The sequence below is a fragment of the Prunus avium genome, chromosome 7 (assembly GCF_965620075.1).
Source record: "Prunus avium chromosome 7, drPruAviu1.hap1.1, whole genome shotgun sequence".
In the NCBI taxonomy this organism is placed as follows: Eukaryota; Viridiplantae; Streptophyta; class Magnoliopsida; order Rosales; family Rosaceae; genus Prunus; species Prunus avium.
The window spans coordinates 26,941,449-26,967,062 of record NC_142290.1 but is presented as its reverse complement, the minus strand read 5'-3'; the positions used below and the strand labels follow the sequence as shown (position 1 = coordinate 26,967,062).

General features: G+C 39.3%; 1 protein-coding gene, 1 non-coding gene and 1 pseudogene across 2 annotated transcripts; 1 reads left to right on the top strand and 2 right to left on the bottom strand.

The window, feature by feature from the left end:
• Positions 1-946: 946 nt before the first annotated feature.
• On the bottom strand, positions 947-1,624 carry LOC148293256 (3'-5' exonuclease-like). Its single transcript, XM_088256112.1, has one exon. It carries the CDS (start codon positions 1,586-1,588, stop codon positions 947-949), a length of 642 nt encoding a protein of 213 aa, XP_088112238.1. The 5' UTR covers positions 1,589-1,624.
• Positions 1,625-5,544: 3,920 nt separating this feature from the next.
• Positions 5,545-24,974, bottom strand: LOC148293254 (uncharacterized; annotated as a pseudogene).
• On the top strand, positions 17,408-17,514 carry LOC148293255 (small nucleolar RNA R71). Its single transcript, XR_015825910.1, has one exon. It is a non-coding gene; the product is annotated as a small nucleolar RNA R71 (small nucleolar RNA).
• Positions 24,975-25,614: the final 640 nt, after the last annotated feature.

Here is a 25,614-nt window from a genome sequence, read left to right as displayed (position 1 = left end):
GAAAGGGTGGGCCAGATGGGAGAGTGATTTGTTCGACGTTTGATCGTCTTGAGGCGAAAAAAGAGCAAATAAATTGCTCGATATTATGCGCGATGGAATAATTTGAATATTATTGTCAAAATAAAAATCAATTGGCCAAAATCGATCTTTACATGCAAGCTCTATAAGTAAAAGGAATTGCAGGAAAACAAGTGAAACAAATAAACACCACCATTAGCAAAAAATAGTAAGCATGGGAAGAACAGCCATTGTTGGCAAAACGAGCCAAATATAATGGTCTAATAATCTGAACCTTTTTAACCTGGATTAAAACCTTACTTTAATTTCCAAAAAATTAAAAGGCACCCCAAACTATTTGCAAGGGAAAACAAGCCATGGATTGGCAAAACAAGTTAAATCAGGGTGTGCAAATCTTATGTGACAAGATTGTTGATGATAGTGAAATGTGAAACATCTCTCATTGACCTACCCAAATACTTGATTGATCTTACACAGAATGCAGAATGAGTGCTAGCTAGAAGTAAGCAAAATCAGCTTTGAGATGGCTTCAAAGAACAAATCCAACTGGAGAGAAAAGGAAAATTAAAGGACGCAAATCTCCTCCATCAATCCACTAATTAATTTGATCCCGTTCCTAGTTTGCAGTACTTAAAAGTTCCCAAATTAATTTCAGAAACACGAGAGAGGCCTAAGATTTTCACATAACAATATGTCAATAAAGAACACACAATATTTATACATATTGTAAAAGATATATATGTAACACTCAAAACTCCCAAACTTCGCAGCCATATAAGAACAGAGGTCTAAGATTTTGACATCAAAGGAAAAAATTCAAACGAACATACAGACTTATATAGTACCGCATGACACATGCATTAAGCAATTATTTATCAATTGTTCATCCTTACCTAAAAGAAAAGGAAAAGGAAAACAGTGTACACATTTAATCTGCTGCACTCAAAACCCTCCCAATTTCGAAAGAAACAAAGGCATCAACACAGGCATACTTGACTTGCGCAAGAGAGAGGCATGGCTTATCCCAGCGACTCAAAGTAATAGTCTTTGACTTCTGAAACTCCTGCCCTAGAACCTCCTTTGCCATGTCCTTTAGACTCAAGTTCCGGGGCCGGCTCCACCCATACCTCCTCGCCTCCAAAACCCTAAGATCGACAAAATTTGCCACTACAAGCCCATAATCATCCATAAGCTTTCGAACATCTTCCCGAATTCCTACTCCCACAAAGGTAAACCTCGGGTCCCCAAGAAAGTCAAACAGACACTTGGGGATTCGAGGGGCGTAGCGAAGCTGAAATATGAGGCAACTGTGGCCCACACACAACTGTAGGGTTGCAACGGGGTTGGTGTTGGTGATACCTTTGGTGAAGGAAGGACGCCACTCTACATCGAGCCCTACAATGAGCTTGTGGAGCCTGTAACGGTGTAGGTATTTTATTGTTTGGATCCAAGACCTGAGCTTGGAGGGGGTGTGTGTGACTAGGGTTTTGATATAGTCGTCAAAGAAATCTACTCTATAGAGGTCGTGGGTGTTGCAGTCCAATTCGTAGTCTGTGATGGTGATCGACATGGCTAGCTAGGGCTATTATGCTTTGGGGAAGGAGAGTGGAAGAGATTTGACGGTTATTGACTCGAAGTTTGAGGGTTTTGGGGGAAATTTATAGGGTAGGGCTAAGACGCAAAAAAGGTATATAGGGGGATGAAAGAGGAAGGACCGCGGTAAAGGTGGGCTTTAGGGAGAATTTCCTTGACTTTTTGGTTTTCCTAACAGGAGAGGGGAAGGTTTTCTTTTCCCCTTCTATTCTGATTAATGACTTTTCATCTTTCAAGGACCCAAGAATTAACAAAGTTCTAGAAACTTTAAGCTGCAAGCCCACATCAACCAAGTTGGTATGATTCCCACGGAACTTCCACCCAAGTCTCTTCACAGGCTTGCTGTTGAATGCATCTTTACAATCACAGCACACCACGTGGAAAAAAATATTATCCCTTAAATTAATTAATTAATTAATTAATTTGGTTAATTAATTAATAGGAATAAAATCTTAATTATAAGATATTATCTTTATTTAATAAAATAATATCATTAATTTGAAAAATACCGGAAGCTCTCTCCCTCTCCACTCTCCACTCTCCACTCTCCACTCTCCATATTTTCTCCACACGGCTCCGGCCACCCGGTTCTCACCCTAGAGAAATCTGCGTACCCTTTTTAGCTATTGTTTCACCTAGATTCAATTAAACTAACTTAGGCATCGGATGGCCTTTGGTCAACACCCCCGGGTGTGGTCTATTTACTCCGGTATTTTTTTACAGGAATCGAGGAAGAGAGAGAAGGAAGATCAAAGGTTGAAGAATCACAAAGCGAATATTCTCCCGGATTTTTGCACAAACATTTTCCAGCTTTACAAATTGAGCCGTTGGTTGCAAGAGGATTGAGAGGGATTATCTCCAAATCGTCGCAATCCATGGAGAGTCTACCAAGAATAGATCTTTTGTGGGTCCTATTATGGAAGATATCAAAGCGTTGCTGAAGCAGGTCACTGAGGATGGATGGTTTTACTCATATTCGCCTTGCTGATATTTGAAGATAGTACATAATCGGTTAATATGAAATTGCTGACATCTTACTTTTTGAAGGTAAATATTATAGGTGTTCTTATATGTCTCAGTTGCATGCAAAGATGGCTCCACTTTTCTAGTTTCTCTAGGTGGAAGATGTAGTCTCTCGTGCTACTGATGGTGAGACTTCTACAATACATGATCTAGATTTTTCTTCGTTGTGCTCCCAGTTAGGTCTTCTGGCTGCAGTAAGTGCTTAGAGTGTTAAGTCTATATCGAGCTCCTTGGACAGTGGATTGCTGCAGGCACCTGATGGTGACGGTGAATCAAGAGACTATGTGAGATTGATAGTGATACTGAGTCAGAAGTTGATGACATTGTTGGTAGCAGCAGTGTTTCAACAGATTTACCAGATGCCAGTGGGCAAGATGGTGCAGCTACTGAACCTTGGGATGATTCTTCAAAATCTGACGTTGCTGAGCTTGACACTTCAGTTTTCCTTTCTTTTGATTGGACAAATGGAGAACCGTAGATAGCTGTACAGCGGTATTGTAGTTCTGTCTTGTTTCAAAATTCATTCAAATGGACAATTACTTGTTCACTTCTTCAGTTGACTCTGTTGTTATGAATGTTTGCCATACATTCTGGCATGTTTACTTTGAATTCTAAGGTGGGACTCACATTGCTAAGTCAATTTTTCGAATTGTATGACCAACTAAGATACATACTCAGAGATCGTCCACTAGAAAGAAAGCATGATCGTATGACTGGTTCTAGTGCTGAAAAAGCAATGGACTGACAGTAGACTTTTCAAAAATATGAAAATTTATGAGAAATATACTTTAGTTTCTGTGGACTTTTATGCATAAATTATCTGGAATTGCCTTTATATATATATATTTAAAGGGAAGGGAGGTTGTGTTATTGGCTGCAATTCTGATCTTGTGTGAGACAAGTCAACTAAGCAAGTTACAAGCTAAAAGCTGATCTAATGAGAAAAACTTTTGATAGAACGCAATAACTTAGAAATTGTTGTCACAAAATCCTTGAAAGCGTAGAAAGTCTCTTGATAGCAACTTCAAAGTCAAGAAACCAACGAAGGAATGTCATGCAGCAATATTAACAACACTACATGAAGAAATATAACTTAAACTTTATGTATGTTACTCATAAGCTTTAATGATCAAGCAAAAGAAATGAGTATCAATTCAAAATTATGGCATGCCTACGAAACGAGTATCAGTTCCTAGGCGCTAGGTGGGTATTTTTTTATTTTTTTTATTTTTATAAATAAATAGTATCGCCGCGCGGCTATACCTTTAAATATAACATATTTAAAGAGTATAGCCGGCTTGCTCTACTCGGTTCCCCCTTTTTTTTTTTTTTTTTAATAAATATTATAGCCGGCACTCTTTAAATATATATATTGGGATCCTCTTTTTTTTTAATCATTTTTTTCCCTTATTTTTGTTTATCGATAAGAGTAGTCTAGAGCATTATCCATTACTATTAGACCATTACCTGAGTCTCTATTGTCCCCTTTCCATTTTTCACTTTTCCAGAGTTATTTCCCTTATAAAGAATTTAGCATTTTCCCTTTTAATACTTGTATTATACACGTATTGTACACGTAGGTGTGTATTCTTCATCTTCAATATACGTGTTTTTACAAAATTTTCAATAATACACACAAAATTCACGTATTATGCACATAATTTTCACATATTATTGACATTTCATTAATAGAAAATAGTATAGCCGCTTGTCTATACTCTCCTTGTGCATTTTTCAAAAACATGTAGCCGCGCGGCTATACGAGGGTATTTAAAGAAAACTAGTATAGCCGCGCGGTTATACTTGTTTTCACACGTGGCATTAGGCGTGTCTTTTTTACCTCTATAAACAGTATAGCCGCCCGGCTATACGCGGGTATTTAAAAAGACTAGTATAGCCGTGCGGCGATACTTTGTGTGTTTTTTTTTTTTCCAAAATTGTATAGCCGATCGGCTTTAGGCAAGTTTTTAAATTTTTTTTTTAATGATCTAAATTACTCTTATCAGTGCCTAAGCTCCCCACCATCAATTTCTCCATTGAAGTGTTCATGATCATGTGTTGCAGATTTTGGTGATTGCATCTATGCCTGAGTCTGACCAGAAGGAAAATGGTATTTGAATTTACCCATGAATGGGGTGGACCCGTTGTGGGGATTGTGGTCTATAATTACTATATGATAAAAACCAACTTGATCGTTCTGTAAGAATACAAATCTAATTCTAATGCAAGATATCTATGTTCTGTACACGTCTTAAAGACTCAATAAAATTCACGTTTTTAAAAAGTAAATGTACAATACTTTCACGTTTAATACATGTATTTTTTTTTTTAATGAAATTTACATATTGTACACATAATTCTCACATAATATTGAAGAAAAATAATATATATTAAAAAATATAAATAAATTTATATTAAGATATAACATAGTGGCCGGTTGGTAGTTCCAACGGTCACCTTCTTAGATTCATCAAATATATAGTACCAGAGGACAACGATGCCAACGTAAGGTTTCCGAGGCACACAGACATGAACTTCACCACCATTTTGTTGTTCATCATGATGTCGTTGTCTTGGAGGTCAGAACAAAGGAAGGAGATTGGATTAATGTTGAGTGCAAACCCTCACAAGTACAGTTCGTATTGTCCAAGTCAAATAATCCATGTCCCAGTCTTGAATCACAAATTCCTGACTAAGAAAAACATGTTGTTCTTAAAATTTTATATGTTTTGAATGATTAGAGACCAATAATTCTTAACTGAACTACTATGTATAATACAGTATAAATTCCGGTGATGCCAAGGTAAGCTTCATAAACAATTTATGTCTTCTAGCAGCCAGTGAGTTGACTTTATGTCCTTCAAAAACTTAATCTTGATTTTATTGAGTGTGACTAGAGCTTCTTGCATGTTAATCCTCTCTTTCGGCAATTCTGCACAACATGCTAGAGCTAATCTCATAATGGATGATTTTGATAAGATTTCAGTGACGAATATTGCTCAGCATATCACATTCACTATCAAAACTCTTGAAAGCACCTTCAATCTGTAGATTGAAAACCTTTACAGCAACATCTATCCCATCTGAAATTGTGCCTCTGTATACTGAGCCAAAACCCTCAGTGCCAAGTAATTTGCTTTCATGAAATCCATTTGTTGCCCTTAGAAGTTCTAGGTGTGAAACTCTTCTCCAAAGAAGTTGAGGTAACAAGGCAGTCTCTGTTGCAACTTCCACTTTACTTTTCCTGCATTGTATTAACAATGATAGAGAGGCCACCAGGAGTATTGCTGATACGATCCCTGGAATAAGATATTTCAGATTGGATGAACTATAGCTTTCCTTGAATTTGGTTTATGTGTATTATTTTGGCATGGTGGAACATGGAGTCGGGCTGCACCACAGAGCGCTCTATTCGAGACAAATGATTCAGAGGAGAGGTTTTGAAAAGGTCCTCCTATTGGAATTTCTCCTTGGAGTCTGTTGAAAGACAAATTCAGATACTTGAGATGGACGAGCGCTTCTAGAGAGTTTGGAATCAGTCTAGAGAGATTGTTTTTGGATAAAACCAAATCTCCTAGGCTTACCAATTCCCCATAGGAACTAGGAATAGGTCCTTGTAAATTATTATTTGCCAAGCAGAGTTGAACAAATTTTTAAGACCCCCAATGTTGCTTGGTATGCTACCTGATAATTGGTTGTTTGATAAATCTAGAGTTGTGACGGCTTTCAATTTTCCAATATCTTCTGAGATTGATCCATTTAGAAAATTGTATGACAAGTCTAGGAACAAGATATTCAAGTCTCCATAGAGTAGATGGTACTGTGGAAGTTAGCAAGTTGGACTGTATTATTAGATATCTTAGTGCTGCTATATTACCCAAGCAGGAAGGTATAGAACCAGAGAGTTGATTACTGTCCAAACGAAATTCAGCCAGCCTTGCCAGTTGACAAAGTTGATGTGGGATGTCTCCATGCAACTTGTTACCATCCAAATACAAACCTTGGAGATTCCTAAGTCTTCCCACTGAGGTTGGAATTGAGCCAGTTAATTGATTGTTTCCCAGAGCTAAGACTATCAAGCTGCTTAAGTTGCCGATATCATCGGGAATCTTACCCCTCTACAATTTCTTAATTCCAGATATATAAGTGATGTGGAGAGATTCCCAAAGGAAACAGGAAGAGTGTCATTTAATGGATTGTTTGACAAGGTCAATCTCTGCAAATTTGTAAGATTAGCCAAACAAGAAAGGAAGTTTGCTTCTGGAGTCGATGTCGAAAGATGCTCTAAATTCGAATGACATTCTTCCTATTAATTAAATACGAATCTTAGTTATGAATTATTAATTAAGATGTAAGTAGTGATAAATCATGAAAGGAACAATAGTATAAAATGAATAGAGTTGACATGACATTTCAAATACCTGTCAAATTGTTGCAGGCAATATAAATCTCCATTAATTGGGTCAAGTTCCCCACATTTTTGGGTATTCTTCCACTGAAATTGTTATTCTCCAATACTAATTCCAGAAGCTCTTTGCATGGCCATAATTTGGACGGAAGCGGACCACCAAACTGGTTTTACCCAAATTCAGCTCCAGAATATTAGGAAGATGCTGACTTTGTTGGCGAGTATATCCTATTCCATTTGGGTTTTATTTATTTTTCCTTTTGTATAGATATTATGTAATTAGGATTCCACTTATTTCCTAATTAAACCCTACTAGGGTTTGTAACCTTGTATTATAAATACCTCCTTTCGGAGAATGAAATAGATCTGAAAATATTCTACCATATTGTTTGACTTGGTATCAGAGCCTAGTTTCTGGTGACCTGTGTGTGTTGTGCCCACCCGTGTTCTACTCTGTGCCCTAATTTCTTTTTAGGGTTCTTGTGCCCGTGCCTGTGCTGTGTTTATCGTATCTGCTTCGTGTTGTGTTTGTTTCCGCTGCTATCATGGGTGATGATTCCATAGTTGTGACTGGTACTAGTGCGTCTACATTGAAGGAGGCACGTCCCTCGCGTGATTACTCTACCCCGATTACATCTGACAAATTGGATGGCTCCAATTATGCCTCTTGGTCTCGTGGTGCGCGTATTACGATTACTAGTCATCGTATGGCAAGTTGGATCAATGGGAAGAAGCCTGCTCCGTCTCAAGATTCCGCTGCCTATGCCGAATGGGAAGAAGATAATTGTCTGGTGCAGTCATGGCTTCTCAATTCCATGACTAATCCAGTTCGTGCCTTGTTCGAACATGGTGATACTGCTTTTGATATATGGGAGGCTGCTCGGAAGACCTATACTGTGACTCAGAATAGTTCTCGTTTGTTTCAACTCCGACGGCAATCCATACTTATAGGTCAGAATGGTGAATCTGTGAAAGTGTTCTATGAAAAAGTTCATGCTATATGGCAAGAGATTGATTGTCTGCATCCGCATGAGTTTAGTTGTTCTACTGATGGGGCTTGTCATTTGAAAGAAATTGAAGCCGATCGAGTTTATGATTTTCTTGGCGGGCTTGATCCACCATATGATGGTGTTCGTAGCCGTATTCTTGCTCTTAGTCCTGTTCCCCCTCCTCTCGAAGGCTATGCCATGGTCGTGGAGGAAGATACCCGTCAGTCCGCTATGCTTGGAGGAGGATCGCTGGCTCTCAAGGTTGACCCAGCACGTCACCGACCGGTCGCCTCGCAAGAAGCGACCGGTCGCTCTCCGTCCAGAAAGTTTGAATCTTCTGCTGGGTCTCGTCCTTCTGCCTCTAGCTCTAGCTCTCTTGGAGGTCTGCCTAAGTGCCGCCATTGTAATGGGAATCATTACTCTGAGAAGTGTTTTAAGGAGCATGGTTACCCTGATTGGTTTGCTGACTACAAAGTTCGTATGTATGGCCCCAAGGCCACTGTTGTTAATATTATGTTAACTCGCAATTGTACGGGGCAATTAGTAGTATAGCAAGACAAGTACGAGGTCGTACCCACGAAGACTGAGAAGTTAAAACTAGTTATGTACTTAGATTACCAAATTCAAGAAAGTAGGAGGTTATGTCTAAAACAGAATTTAAAACAAGAGTGGTTGTGATTGTTGAACAAAAGAAGCAAAATGAAATTGCAAACAAAAACAAGTAAACAAATGTAACAAAGAGTGGTTTTAAGAGTTGGAAAACAGATTTTGAGACTAGGGCATTCGAATCACCATAACAATTCAATTCTGGGTTATAAAGATTCAAGTAACAAGTCTAATTCAGATTCAAAGATTGATTCTAGCTAAAGTATGATTAGGCCATGGTGTTTGGTCCTAACCTTGTGTTCCTAATTCCCTAATTTGATCATTTGTTGTCTAACCTAAAATTAAGCATTAGGAACCCATTAAGCATAGAAGAACATTTTAAACAACCAAGTATGTATCTAATCCCTGTTGTCGAATGTCCATACATACTCTTCCTATTCATAGTTCAATTCGAATTAAAGCATGGTGTATACTCTTAATTCAAACCAAGATAGTTAACAAACAAGTTCTAATGGTGATCAATCATTCAAACAAGCATGTTAACTTATAAGCATAATGAATAAGAACATGAATCATGAATCAAACTTGAAACTCCAAACTTATAAACCCAGAATATTCATGTTAGGTTACATCGAAGCCCTAGTTATGGATTTAGCTACTCATAATGGAAAAGAGACTTGAACAGAAATGAGAAAACATAATGAATACAATAAGAGTAGAAAAACCCTTTTTCTGAAGTTCTTGTGGTGTCCAAGGCTTCTCCAAGTGCTTCTCCACTTCTAATGCTTCTCCAAGAGCTTCCCCACTTCTAGAAAGATGTATGAAGGATATGGAGGTGATTTGGGATGAGTTTGAGTGAGTGGTGATGGCTAAGGAAGATGAAATTCGTAGGGAAATGGAAGAGAGGTTTGCTGGAGTTGTTTTGGTGATTGTTGGAGTGTTTGGGATTTTGAGAGTGTTTGAGGATGGTTGGAGTGAATTGTGGGGGTTGTGAATCTCAGGATTTGTTGTGTCTTGAATGTGGAATGGATGTGGTATTTATAGGGAGAGGGGAGTGACAAATCTGAATTCAATATGGCTAATGCATACAACACTTGCATTATAAAAGATGAATTGGTTGATGCACTTCACTAATGCATACAACACTTGCATTATAAAATCTGAATTGGTTGATGCACTTCACCAATAGATCCCACCAGCAGCCCTAGCTCATCTTCATGTCACCATGACCAAGCTTCCAACCAGAAATGATAGCTCATACCTAGCTCACCATGACCAAGCATCCAACCAGCACATGCTGAGGTCAGCATAACCAGCAACTTCAAGGGCTTACAAATTGGGCTTCTCTTAATCAAATTAGGACTTTAAGCTCTCGAAATTGAAGTTCAGAATGTCTTCTTTCCAGCCATATGTCATTTGGGCCAATCCAAGGTCGGAGGAGGAAGTTAAGGCCAAAACAAATTGCTAACTCATTTTGTGCGCTGATAAAATCCATCCTGAGCATGGCTCTGTGTTTGCTAGGTAACAGACTCCATATTTATCCAATGGGGCTGAATTTTGGATATGTTATAGTACACACCCATTGGAACAACGTTCATGAAGAATGCTGCCTCATCCGAGCTGTGTAGGTTGCTGAAACAAAGCTTGCAATATGACCTACGGAACTGGACTGGCAGGGGGCTGTAGCCAAAATGAGTTTGTCTTTTAAGCTCTTCTTCCATTCATCCAAATTAGGCCTTAACATGCTTGAATTGCATGAATTATGCTCTCTTGCTCTATTGGCCTACAAAACACACAAAGGGAGGGAAATAACTTAGAATTATAGGAACTAAGCAAAAGAAGTAAGTAAATTGGGCATGTATATGTATGAAATTATGAGCTTAACACACCCCCAAACTTAGATTTTGCTAGTCCTCGAGCAAAACAAAAGAGAAACAAAGATAAAAACAAAACAAGAAGTTAACTAGACCACTTTCGTAGGTAACTCGATTGCATTGAGCGTATGCAACAAGCCTTTAAACCTCTAGGCATCCCTAGTAGGAGGAGTTGTGTCTCCTGAGGGTTTAACAGATACGATACCCACAAACGTTTTTCTAACTCTACAAAACAAAATGGTTAGAAAAACAACTTTGAAATCAACTAATGAAAATGAAAGAAAGTTTTAGTCATACCTCCAACACCATAGAGTTGCCAAGATAGGTCATCAATCAGTGTGTACAAGTGGAAGCTATAGCTCAAAGGCACACAGTTTCAAAGCAAGCACACTCAAACCTTGAATAGAGAACATGCTTCGACTCTAATTCTCACAGATAACACTTAATCACTCAGAACCTATGTTTTAATTCTCTCAAGAAAGCATAAGTGAGTGTATGAAATAGAAGCACAAATTTGGTTAGATCTCATGAAAGGAATTAAATACTAAGAATAGAGATACACACATACTTACCAGCACCCATGAATACATCCTCAAAGATCAGCTAGGTCTTTCACAATGTTGTAATGAAAGGCTAAGGTTTAGGGGAAATGGAAGAATTGGAAGGAAAAACAAATAACTTAAGAACATACCAAGGTTGCATGCTTCATTAATCTGCAAGGCATCATTGATTTAGATTGGCATGGCAGCAAACTTCATGGTATCTCCTGGCATAGACTTTATTTTTCACACTTAGATCAAATCGAAACACTTTCATCTTCGTTGATTTGATCTGCATCTTCATTAACTTCATTGCACAGATTCACATCATCTTTATTTAGGTACATGGCTGCAACTTCCTTGCTTCAAACTTTATCTTGGCACACCTTGGTATATTTCTAAGCTATAGGGTATGGCTACAATAGGTCAAGTATCTCAGATTGAGATACAAAGGTAGGGAAATGATGAGGGTGATAGAAGAAAAGGCTTTAAGTGTTTGGCTTCAAGAGGGTTGATGGAACACACATATAGGTAGGGTGAAAAGAAAGCACATAGAATGGTTATGCACACATAGCCTAGCATCACTTCAATGAGTTCATTCATGAATGAGAGCAAGCACATGATATCTGCAAAAGAGAATCATCCTTAGTATTCAATCAAAATGGAATAATGAGATCAATTAGAGTGAATTGAAGAAAATAAGTATGGATGAGAAATAGAACACTTTAAACCCTCTCAAGAAAGCAATTAGGCTCGATATAGCTCACTAGGGTAGTCTCCACTATTTTCCTTCAAGAATTTGAGCGTGGTACTTTAGCCACCAGAATTCTAAGAGCAAAAGCTTTGTGAAGTGCAAAATTCTGATATGAAAACCTCAAATAGCAGCTCCATAGCATTGATTGTATGACATTCTTTAAAAAAAATAAAAATAAAAAATAAAAAAAATAAAAAAAATAAAAAATAAAATTGTGACAAGAGAACGAAAATTGAAAACACAAATGGATAAGAAAATTGAAATTGAAAACCTTCCCCCCAGACCTGAATTGAACATTGTCCTCAATGTGAAAGCATACAAAAGATGATTGAGAACAAACAAATGATAAAGGGAAAAGTTTAGAAGAAGGTTTAGGAAAAATAAAAAATAAAAAAAATGAATATATAAGCAACTCATGGATGACCAGTTAAGGGCCTCAGAAAACACAGCCAGGGGATCCGGGAAGGTTGGAGGGGTCACAATGGTCCCGCTTAAAACCCAAACTTCTTAGACACCGAAGGTGTCGCCTAAAGAACTCCTAGACACTGTATTGACGGAAGTGCTCACTGGAGTTACCATAAGTTAGCTCATATGAAAAATCTTTTTAATTTTTTTTATTTTTTTATTTTTTTTAAATTTTTATATAAAAAAAAAAAACAGAAATTTAAAATAATAACAAGTAAAGAGAAAGGATTGAAATGCTCCCCCTTGATGCGATTAGGTCGATTGCTACCAAGCACCTTCTTCTTGAACACATGGGTTGCCTCCCAAGAAGCGCCTTAGTTACTGTCTTGGCAAGACATTGTGCAATCAGCTAAGTTGATGGTACGAAGGGAAGTTGATCTACCACATGGCCAGTTTGGATGCCAGCTGAAACTCCCTCATAGAATGGCTTTAAACGTTGTCCATTTACTTTGAAAGTCGAGCCATCTTTAGGGTTTTGAATCTCCACAGCTCCATAGGGAGAAACATTGACCACGGTGAATGGGCCTTGCCATCTAGACTTCAATTTTCCTGGAAAGAGACGCAAACGTGAGTTAAACAAAAGAACTGACATACCTTTGGAGAACTCTTTCCGTTGAATGTTTCTGTCATGGTAACTCTTGGTTCGTTCTTTGTAAAGCTTTGCATTCTCATAAGACTCATGTCTAATTTCTTCCAATTCATTCAGCTGAAACTTTCTTGCATGGCCTGCCTTGTCTAGATCAAAATTTAACTTCTTGATGGCCCAAAAAGCATTGTGTTCAAGCTCCATTGGCAGGTGACAAGCTTTCCCAAACACAAGACGATAAGGGCTCATTCCAATAGGAGTCTTATATGCTGTCCTATAAGCCCATAATGCATCATTGAGCTTGGCTGCCCAATCTTTCCTTGTATTGTTCACCACCTTCTCCAGGATGTGCTTAATTTCTCTATTGCTTATTTCCACTTGACCAGAAGTTTGCGGATGATATGGTGTAGAGACTCGATGGGTGATGTTGTACTTCTTCATGAGTGCTTCGAATGGCTTGTTACAGAAGTGGCTGCCTCCATCACTAATGACAGCCCTTGGAGTACCAAACCTTGTGAAAATATTATCCTTCAAGAACTTCAGCACCACCTTATAATCATTGGTTTTGGTGGCTATGGCTTCCACCCATTTAGACACATAATCAACAGCAACAAGTATGTAAGTATAACCAAAGGAAGATGGGAATGGTCCCATGAAATCAATACCCCACACATCGAAGAGCTCCACAACAAGTATGTTATTCAATGGCATTTCATTCCTGCGACTTATGTTCCCCATCCTTTGGCACCTATCACACTTAACACAAAAATTAAATGCATCTTTAAATAGAGTGGGCCAAAAGAAACCAGATTGCAGAATTTTAAGTGCTGTTTTCTTAGCTCCAAAGTGACCTCCACAGGCCAATTCGTGGCTATGCCTAAGTATGCTTTCTTGCTCTTCTTCTGGAACACATCTTCTGATGAGTTGATCCGGGCAATGCTTGAATAAGAAAGGTTCATCCCATACATAATGTTTCACCATGGAAAAGAACTTCTTCTTATCCTGAGAAGTTAGATCATTTCTAAGAACACCACAAGCAAGATAATTAACAAAATCAGCATACCATGGCTCTTTGACTTGGGCAGCATATAGTTGTTCATCAGGGAAAGTCTCATTCAAGGGTAGCACAGCTCCTCCTTTTTCTTCAACCACAATTCTGCTCAAATGATCAGCTACCACATTCTCACATCCCTTCTTATCTCGAATCTCCAAATCGAATTCTTGCAGCAAGAGAATCCATCTAATCAAGCGTGGTTTGGCATCCTTCTTAGTGAGCAAGTATCTAAGGGCTGCATGGTCAGAATAAACAATTACTTTAGAACCAACAAGGTAAGAACGAAATTTTTCTAAAGCAAAAACCACAGCAAGCAACTCCTTCTCTGTTGTGGAGTAGTTGATTTGAGCATCATTCAAGGTCCGGCTAGCATAATGAATCACATGGGGCAGCTTGTTCTTCTTTTGACCTAAAACTGCACCAATAGCAAAGTCAGAGGCATCACACATTATTTCAAATGGTAAAGACCAATCCGGAGCTATGATAATAGGGGCTGAAGTTAGCTCCCTCTTCAAGGTAGAAAAAGCTTCCATGCAAGCTTCATTAAACTCAAAAACAGCATCCTTAGCAAGGAGATTACACAATGGCCTTGTAATGCTTGAGAAATTTTTGATGAACCTTCTATAGAATCCAGCATGACCTAGAAAGCTTCTAATTCCTTTAACAGAGGTAGGGGGTGGAAGATTTGAGATGAGGTCGATCTTGGCTTTATCCACTTCGATTCCCTTGCTTGAAATCACATGGCCTAGTACAATGCCTTGTCTCACCATGAAGTGACACTTCTCCCAATTCAAAATCAGATTTGTTTCCTGGCATCTTTTAAGCACTAGAGACAAGTGGTGAAGACAATTATCAAAAGAGGAACCAAAAACTGAAAAATCATCCATAAATACCTCAATGAATCGTTCCACCATATCTGAAAAGATTGACATCATGCATCTTTGGAAAGTTGCTGGGGCATTGCATAAACCGAATGGCATCCTTCTATAAGCAAACGTACCAAATGGGCATGTGAATGTGGTTTTCTCTTGGTCTTCCGGAGCAATGGGAATTTGATTATAACCTGAAAAACCATCAAGAAAACAATAGTAAGCATGGCCAGATAAACGTTCAAGCATTTGATCAATAAAAGGTAAGGGGAAATGATCTTTTCTAGTGGATGTGTTCAACTTCCTGTAATCAATGCAAACTCTCCAACCAGTGACAGTTCGTGTAGGAACTAGCTCATTCTTCTCATTCTTCACAACGGTGATTCCGGACTTCTTTGGAACAACTTGCACAGGGCTCACCCACTTAGAATCTGAAATTGGGTAGATGATTCCTACATCGAGTAGCTTTAAAACTTCAGCTCTAACCACCTCTTTCATGTTGGGATTTAGCCTCCTTTGGGCATCACGAGATGGTTTGCTGTCTTCTTCCATTAAAATCCGGTGCATGCACATGCTTGGACTAATTCCTTTGATGTCTGCTATGGTCCACCCAATGGCTGTTTTATGCTCTTTTAGAACTTTAATTAAGCTCTCTTCTTCATGTGAGGAGAGACCTGCAGCAATTATAACAGGGAGAGTTTCGTTAGCACCCAAATATGTATATTTAAGATTATTGGGAAGAGGTTTAAGTTCTAGCTTTGGTGGGATGACAATGGATGGCTCCAATTTCGTGGATGATGGTCCAAGAGGCTCGATTGGTGGCCTAAAGGATGGTGGGTATGGCGGAAACACTTCTAAGGCAGCCACCACTTCTTGGAACTCCGGTTCACAAAGATCTTCCTCTTCTTGTGTTAAGACAGCTTCTAGAGCATCATTAGACTTTCTCTGCAAAATTTTGGAATAAACCTCATGATCCACAACATCAATTGAAAAGCAAGAATCAAGAGAGATAGAAGGTTGAGATAGAGCATTAAGCATTTTAAATTCAACAGTTTCACCCAAAACAGTCATGGAGAGAGTGCTATCTTTCACTTTGATGATTGTGTCTGCAGTGGCCATGAATGGCCTGCCTAGGAGAATGGGATCAACACGATCTCCATTTGGATTGTCTTCCATGTCCATCACTACAAAATCAGCAGGGAGAATTAGTGTATTAACTTGAACTAGAATATCTTCTACAATACCTTTTGGATATTTTATAGAATGATCAGCTAGTTCAAGTCGCATTGAAGTCTTCTTCATCCCTTCTAAGCCAAGCTCTTGATAAACTGAATATGGCAAAACATTGATGCTTGCTCCCAAGTCCAACATGGCTCTTCCAACCTTCTTGCCTCCAATGTTAATGGGAATGTCAAAGCTGCCAGGATCATCTAGTTTTGGTGGAAGCTTCCTTTGCAATACAGCACTTACATTCTGGTCGAGCTTTACTCCTTCATTTGGAGCGAAATTGAGCTTGTGAGTTTTCAAGTCCTTGATGAATTTTCCATATGCAGGAATCTGTTCAATAAGATCAAGCAAAGGCAAATTGATATTAACTTTACTCAAAATATCATAAATCTCTTTAAAAGCCTTATCTTGCTTTGCTTTCTTAAGACGGCCTGGAAATGGAATCTGTGGAACATATGGAGCGGGTGGCACGTATCTATCTTCTTGAAGATGTGGTGGCACAAATTTGTCATCCCTTTTATGCAATTGGAATTGATCGGATTTCTGAGAATCTGATTTGGCCTTAGGAGCAGATTGAGAAGTTTTGAGTTGTTCTCCTTCCGTGGCCATGGTCTCCTCCTCTTCATTTTCTACAATCACAACATCATTTGAAAGATTAGAATCATCTTTATTATCAATGATCTTACCTGATCTGAGCACATGAATGGCCTTGGCTTCTGGGTTCTTTGGATTGATCTCAGTTTGGCTTGGCCATTTCCCAGGCACTCTTTGAGTTATTTCAGCAGCTATTTGGCCTAATTGGACTTCCAATTTGGAGATGGCAGCTTGTGTAGTTTGCTGAAAATTGGATTGGTTGATTGCCATCTGCTTCACTATATCTTCCAATGATGATGATGATTGTTGTGGCCTTTGGAATGAAGGGGGATTTGCTTGATTCTGGGTATTTCTCCATGAAAAGTTTGGATGATTCCTCCAACCTGGATTATAACTTTGAGAGTATGGATCATTTCTTGGACCTTGGTTGTAGGAATTTACCAACTTAGCTTGCTCTTGCACAAATTCTGGATATCCAGCCCCAAGTGGACAAGCTGTGGTAGCATGGTCATGAGATTCACAAATGCTACACACTTCCTTCGGAGGGCTTCTTGAGTTTAATGCAAGAAGAGCATCTAGCTTTTGTTCCAGTTTTGAAATCTGCACACTAGAAGCATCATTAGAACCACTAATAACACGTTTACCTCTTGTATCCGTATGTTGGGTCTCCATTGCTATCTCCTCAAAGAGTTCGTACGTTTCTTCTGGAGTTTTGGTTTTAAAAGAACCACCTGCAAAATTGGTGACTATATTATGACTAGAAGGGGTTAGTCCTTTATAAAACATACGCATTTGAAGCTTCAATGGAATCCCATGATGAGGACATTGGTTGAGCAACCCATTGAATTTCTCCCATGCTTCACAAAACGATTCATCATCTTGCTGTGCAAATAACAAGATCTTGTCCCTAAGCATGTCGGTCTTTTGCGTGGAGAAGTATTTTTCCAGGAACTTCTTTTGAATGGCAGACCATGTAGTGAGTGAACCAGGCTTCAAAGAATTCAACCAATACTTCGCCTTATCCTTTAAAGTGTATGGAAACACTCTCATTCGAAGTTGATCTTCTGTCACACCTGTCAAGGGAAAAGAACTCACAACATTAAAAATATCCTTTATATGAGTCAATGGATCTTCATTAGGTAAACCATAAAAGGAAGGCAGCATATTAAGATGAGAAGATTTAAGCTCATAATTTCGAGCTACAGTGGGCAGCAAAATGCTTGAAGGAGATGCTGGAATTGTTGGGATATCAAGTTCTCCCATGAACTCAATGGCAGCCATCATTTCTTCTTCTTCTTGGTCTGAACTTGCTTCCGAATTTGAAAGTGAAGAACCGGGAAGTTCAGTGTGGAGAGCAAGACTTGTAAATGTAGCAAGAGCTTGCTCTTTTGCAGTTGACAACTCCCTTTCTAGACGATTCTGAATTTCAGAGGTCACTCGTCTGGGTTGCAATGATGGTCCTGCGTTCAAAGATCTAGAACGTTGGAACGAAGACCTCACTTGTTCAAGTAATGGATTTTTAGACATAAACTACCTGAAACAGAAAATTAAATTAATTAGAAACACTAAAAAGAATAGGGTAACCTTGGGCACATAACCAGGGAAGAACTTTCGTTCAGTCCCCGGCAACGGCGCCAAAATTTGTTGTTAATATTATGTTAACTCGCAATTGTACGGGGCAATTAGTAGTATAGCAAGACAAGTACGAGGTCGTACCCACGAAGACTGAGAAGTTAAAACTAGTTATGTACTTAGATTACCAAATTCAAGAAAGTAGGAGGTTATGTCTAAAACAGAATTTAAAACAAGAGTGGTTGTGATTGTTGAACAAAAGAAGCAAAATGAAATTGCAAACAAAAACAAGTAAACAAATGTAACAAAGAGTGGTTTTAAGAGTTGGAAAACAGATTTTGAGACTAGGGCATTCGAATCACCATAACAATTCAATTCTGGGTTATAAAGATTCAAGTAACAAGTCTAATTCAGATTCAAAGATTGATTCTAGCTAAAGTATGATTAGGCCATGGTGTTTGGTCCTAACCTTGTGTTCCTAATTCCCTAATTTGATCATTTGTTGTCTAACCTAAAATTAAGCATTAGGAACCCATTAAGCATAGAAGAACATTTTAAACAACCAAGTATGTATCTAATCCCTGTTGTCGAATGTCCATACATACTCTTCCTATTCATAGTTCAATTCGAATTAAAGCATGGTGTATACTCTTAATTCAAACCAAGATAGTTAACAAACAAGTTCTAATGGTGATCAATCATTCAAACAAGCATGTTAACTTATAAGCATAATGAATAAGAACATGAATCATGAATCAAACTTGAAACTCCAAACTTATAAACCCAGAATATTCATGTTAGGTTACATCGAAGCCCTAGTTATGGATTTAGCTACTCATAATGGAAAAGAGACTTGAACAGAAATGAGAAAACATAATGAATACAATAAGAGTAGAAAAACCCTTTTTCTGAAGTTCTTGTGGTGTCCAAGGCTTCTCCAAGTGCTTCTCCACTTCTAATGCTTCTCCAAGAGCTTCCCCACTTCTAGAAAGATGTATGAAGGATATGGAGGTGATTTGGGATGAGTTTGAGTGAGTGGTGATGGCTAAGGAAGATGAAATTCGTAGGGAAATGGAAGAGAGGTTTGCTGGAGTTGTTTTGGTGATTGTTGGAGTGTTTGGGATTTTGAGAGTGTTTGAGGATGGTTGGAGTGAATTGTGGGGGTTGTGAATCTCAGGATTTGTTGTGTCTTGAATGTGGAATGGATGTGGTATTTATAGGGAGAGGGGAGTGACAAATCTGAATTCAATATGGCTAATGCATACAACACTTGCATTATAAAAGATGAATTGGTTGATGCACTTCACTAATGCATACAACACTTGCATTATAAAATCTGAATTGGTTGATGCACTTCACCAATAGATCCCACCAGCAGCCCTAGCTCATCTTCATGTCACCATGACCAAGCTTCCAACCAGAAATGATAGCTCATACCTAGCTCACCATGACCAAGCATCCAACCAGCACATGCTGAGGTCAGCATAACCAGCAACTTCAAGGGCTTACAAATTGGGCTTCTCTTAATCAAATTAGGACTTTAAGCACTCGAAATTGAAGTTCAGAATGTCTTCTTTCCAGCCATATGTCATTTGGGCCAATCCAAGGTCGGAGGAGGAAGTTAAGGCCAAAACAAATTGCTAACTCATTTTGTGCGCTGATAAAATCCATCCTGAGCATGGCTCTGTGTTTGCTAGGTAACAGACTCCATATTTATCCAATGGGGCTGAATTTTGGATATGTTATAGTACACACCCATTGGAACAACTTTCATGAAGAATGCTGCCTCATACGAGCTGTGTAGGTTGCTGAAACAAAGCTTGCAATATGACCTACGGAACTGGACTGGCAGGGGGCTGTAGCCAAAATGAGTTTGTCTTTTAAGCTCTTCTTCCATTCATCCAAATTAGGCCTTAACATGCTTGAATTGCATGAATTATGCTCTCTTGCTCTATTGGCCTACAAAACACACAAAGGGAGGGAAATAACTTAGAATTATAGGAACTAAGCAAAAGAAGTAAGTAAATTGGGCATGTATATGTATGAAATTATGAGCTTAACAGCCACTTGCACTGTGACTCCTGATGAGGCCCGTCCTCCGACTCCATCTGCAAATCTGTGTGCTTCCGATACTATGCCAGGTATGGGTTCTACTACTTGGATAATTGACACTGGTGCTTCTGATCATATGACTTATAATGATAATATGTTTGATGAGTTATCGCATAACCCTCGTGACCCCTATATTACTAGTGCTAATGGTTTACCTTCTCCAGTTACCGGTGAAGGTACCATCCATTTCACTCCTTCTTTACCTCTGTCTCACGCACTCTTGGTTCCCAATATTCATTGCAATTTGTTATCTATTGGGAGTTTACTTGATACACTTAACGCCTCTGCTACCGTCTATTCTACCCATTGTTTTTTCCAGGATCTCAGGACTCACGAGAAGATTGGGCATGGTAAACGGATAAGGGGGTTGTATTACTTACAGTTGCCGGCTGCAGCAGTTCGTGGTTGTGTCGCTAATAAAGCTCCGAGTGGCAGTGTCAAAGACAAGCAACAACTTTGGTTATGGCATCGTCGCTTAGGACATCCGTCGTTTGGTTATCTTAGACATTTGTTTCCTTCGTTATTTAGTTCATGTGATGAGTCTAGTTTCAAATGTGAGACTTGTGTAATGGCCAAGAGCCACCGTACTTTTTTTCCCTTAAGTAATAATAAAGCTGCTTTGCCTTTTGAGTTAGTACATTCTGATGTCTGGGGTCCTGCTCATGTGACTTCTCATGGTTTCCGTTGGTTTGTTACGTTTATTGATGACTGCACTCGCTTAACATGGGTGTATTTAATGAAGAATAAACATGATGTTGCCTCTATTCTTCCTGACTTTTATGCCATGGTGTCTACTCAGTTCCATGCTCGTGTTAAAGTATTTCGGACTGATAATGGCGGTGAATATGTGAATCATACCTTGACCCAGTTCTTTCGTGATCAAGGTATCATTCACCAAACTACCACTCCATTCACACCTCAACAGAATGGTGTGTCTGAAAGGAAGAATCGTCAATTACTTGAAGTTGCTCGCTCTCTGATGTTGGATATGTCTGTTCCCCATCATCTTTGGGGACATGGTGTCTTGGCCGCCGCCTACTTGATTAACCGTACTCCTAGTCAGGTTCTTGATTTCAAGACCCCACTTGATGTGTTGTGTGCTCTTACTCCTCCGGTTTCGGTCTCTAAGTTACCTCCGAAGGTGTTTGGGTGTGTTGCGTATGTTCATGTCTACTCCCATCAACGGAGTAAACTTGATCCTTGTGCTCTTCGCTACGTCTTCATTGGTTATTCTACTACTCACAAGGGTTATAAGTGTTATCACCCGCCTACTCAGAAGGTACATGTCACTTTGGATGTCACCTTTCATGAAGAAGTATCCTATTATGTTTCTCCCTCCTCTTCAATTCAGGGGGAGAGGGAGAGTGAATTGAAGAGTTTCGGAGTGGAAAATATGGAAGATTTTGGACCTGGAGAAGGAATTTCTGGTGAACAGGAAGCGACCGGTCGCCAACGAATCTGTGATGAAAACGACCGGTCGCACATAGGAAGCGACTGGTCGCCTGCCTCGACGAAGGACAACAGTACCGATACGAGCGAAGCGACCAGTCGCGAACGAATCTGTGCAGGAAACGACCGGTTGCACATAGGAAGCGACCGGTCGCTAGCCTCGATGAGCGACAACAGTACCGATACGAGTGAAGCGACCGGTCGCCAGGAATGTCACGACCGGTCACCAGGAATGTCACGACCGGTCGCCAGACAATATTTTGGGTTTTTTCGAGCCTCTCTCAGAAAGACATAACAGTGATACTGGCGACTCTCGTACAGATGAAATTGATACAAGACCCCCCTCTGCCCTGCCATTCCCTCAATCAAGTTGTGAGAATAAGGTACTTTCTAGTGATGTGCCTACCTATTCTTTGCCCCCACGTACTACCCGTGGGAAACCTAAATTGCAATATTCTCTTGATATACATGCCAAGTCCAAATATCACATTAACCATTATATGTCAACTCATCGTTTATCTAAGTCATATGCATCATATTTGTGTCAATTATCTAGTGTATGTGTGCCAACTAAGCTGCAGGATGCTCTATCTGATCAAAACTGGGTAGATGCAATGCATGTTGAGATGGAAGCCTTGAACAAGAATGCTACTTGGGAGTTAGTTCCTTTACCAAAAGGAAAAAGGGCAGTTGGGTGCAGATGGGTGTTTACTTTGAAGCATAAAGCTGATGGTTCCATTGACCGTTACAAGGCAAGATTGGTAGCAAAAGGGTATACTCAGACATATGGAGTGGATTACACGGACACTGTACGCGTACTCTTATCCTTAGCTGCTAATCATGACTGGCCGTTGTTACAATTTGATGTCAAGAATGCGTTCCTCCATGGTGACCTCAAAGAAGAAATATACATGGATCCTCTACCAGGTATCCTTGTGACCTCTAAGGAGGGTATGGTGTGCAAACTACGGAAATCATTGTATGGATTAAAGCAGTCTCCAAGAGCTTGGTTCGGGAGGTTTGCTGCATCTATGAGGAAGTCTGGGTATGTACAAAGTAACGCGGATCATACTTTGTTTCTAAAACGACGCAGAGGTAAATTGACAGCTTTAATAATTTATGTTGATGATATGATTGTAACTGGAGATGATCAGGTAGAAAAACATAATCTTCAGAAATATCTTGCGTCTGAATTTGAGATGAAATCATTAGGTGACTTAAAATATTTTCTTGGGATTGAAGTTGCCAGATCTAAGCATGGTATTTTTCTGTCCCAAAGAAAGTATGTTTTGGACTTGCTTGCAGAAACTGGAATGTTGGATTGTAAACCCATTGATACTCCTAGTGAACAGAATCACAAGTTGGGGTTGTATCCTGATCAAGCTCCTACTGATAAGGAGCGCTATCAACGGCTTGTGGGAAAATTAATTTATTTGGCTCATACACGTCCAGATATTGCATATGCAGTGAGTGTAGTGAGTCAGTTTATGCACTCACCTAGTGAAGATCATATGGGTGCTGTGACACGTATTTTGAGATACCTCAAAGGGGGATCGGGCAAGAGGTTAATGTTTTCCAAGTACGGTCATACAGATGTGGAAGGGTACACAGATGCTGATTGGGCAGGTTCAGCTACAGATAGGCGCTCGACATCTGGATATTTTATTTTTGTTGGTGGCAATCTTGTTACGTGGAGGAGCAAGAAACAAAAGGTGGTGTCTCGATCTAGTGCCAAGGCTGAGTATCGGGGAATGGCTCATGGTGTATCTGAGTTACTATGGTTGAGGAGATTATTGAGAGACCTTGGTTTTGGGCCTAAGAAACCCATGGATTTATATTGTGACAATACGGCTGCGATTGCAATTGCTCATAACCCGTTACAACATGATCGTACAAAGCATGTGGAGGTTGATCGAAATTTCATTAAAGAAAAGTTGGATGCGGAGATTGTTTCCTTTCCGTTCATCCGCTCAGAGTATCAGTTAGCTGATGTTCTTACGAAAGCTGTTTCTACAAGTATCTTTTGCAACTCGCTTGACAAGTTGGACATGCATGACGTCTTTGCTCCAACTTGAGGGGGAGTGTTGGCGAGTATATCCTATTCTATTTGGGTTTTATTTATTTTTCCTTTTGTATAGATATTATGTAATTAGGATTCCACTTATTTCCTAATTAAACCCTACTAGGGTTTGTAACCTTGTATTATAAATACCTCCTTTCGGAGAATGAAATAGATCTGAAAATATTCTACCATATTGTTTGACTGACTTATATTGTCTGGAATGCCACCATTCAAGCTGTTTCCATGTAGTGACAATATAGTCAAAGAAGACATGTTGAAGATAGCCACAGGAACGTGCCCTTTTAGGGCATTGTCCTGCACATACATGAACTCCACATGATCTAAAGAGCCGATCTCATTTGGAATTTCTGAAAAATATCGATAAAATCATTTTAAATGCGTGTATATATAATTAATGACACCGCAACATTGTTGTAGTCAAAGCTTAGCCGAGTCATATATACCTTTGAAATTGTTGTTATCAAGGCGTATCACCTTCAACATTGTTAAATTCCCTATTTCTCTTGGTATGCTACCTGTTATATATGTGTGCCATAAAGAAGAAGGAAAAAAGAAAAAGAAATAACAGATATAGTAAGGCTCATCTCATCGTCTAGATTAATAACAAGATGTTATAATGTAATGATTAATTAACAATAGATTCCTTGATAGTTGGTTGTTGGTGCGCACCTGATAGCTGGTTATTTTCCATATTAATTACTTGCAGTGCAGATAATTAAGTTGAAGATTGCAGCAGGCATGGAACCTGAAATGAAAACTGATTACCAAAAATATTGAAGGCTTGAAGTTTGGATAAGGACCCAAACCACGCTGGAATGGTTCCCATAAAATTGTTGAATCCGAAGTTAATCAACTGCAGTCGGCGTAAAGAGGCCAATTCTTGGGGCAAGGTACCATGGAAACTGTTATTTCTGAAGTGCAGCTTAACAAGAAATGAGAGGTTGCCTAGATGGGGAGGAATGGTGCCTGTGTGGTCCATGTAAGAAAGGTTCAAGGCTGTGACTCTAAGGTGGCGTACACCACAAGTAACGCCCATCCAGTTGCAAATAGAGGTAGTGGTGGACCACTTGGTGGTCAAGATGTTGTGAGGATCATTGGTGATATGGGATTTGAGAGCAAGAAGAGCAGACTGATCTGTGGTGAAGTTGGTAATTCGTGCTGCTACTGGGCCTTTAGCTATACACAGCAGTAGCAACGTTATTATTGTCAAGAGGAAACCAGGTTGTGTTGGCGAGTCCTATTCTATTTGGGTTTTATTTATTTTTCCTTTTGTGTAGATATTATGTAATTAGGATTCCACTTATTTCCTAATTAAACCCTACTAGGGTTTGTAACCTGCATTATAAATACCTCCTTTCGGAGAATGAAATAGAATCTGAAAATATTCTACCATATTGTTTGACTTGGTATCAGAGCCGATTTTCTGGTGACCTGTGTGTGTTGTGCCCACCCGTGTTCTACTCTGTGCCCTAATTTCTTTTTAGGGTTCTTGTGCCCGTGCCTGTGCTGTGTTTATCGTATCTGCTTTGTGTTGTGTTTGTTTCCGCTGCTATCTATCATGGGTGATAATTCCATAGTTGTGACTGGTACTAGTGCATCTACACCGAAGGAGGCACGTCCCTCGCGTGATTACTCTACCCCGATTACATCTGACAAATTAGATGGCTCCAATTATGCCTCTTGGTCTCGTGGTGCGCGTATTACGATTACTAGTCGTCGTATGGCAAGTTGGATCAATGGGAAGAAGCCTGCTCCGTCTCAAGACTCCGCTGACTATACCGAATGGGAAGAAGATAATT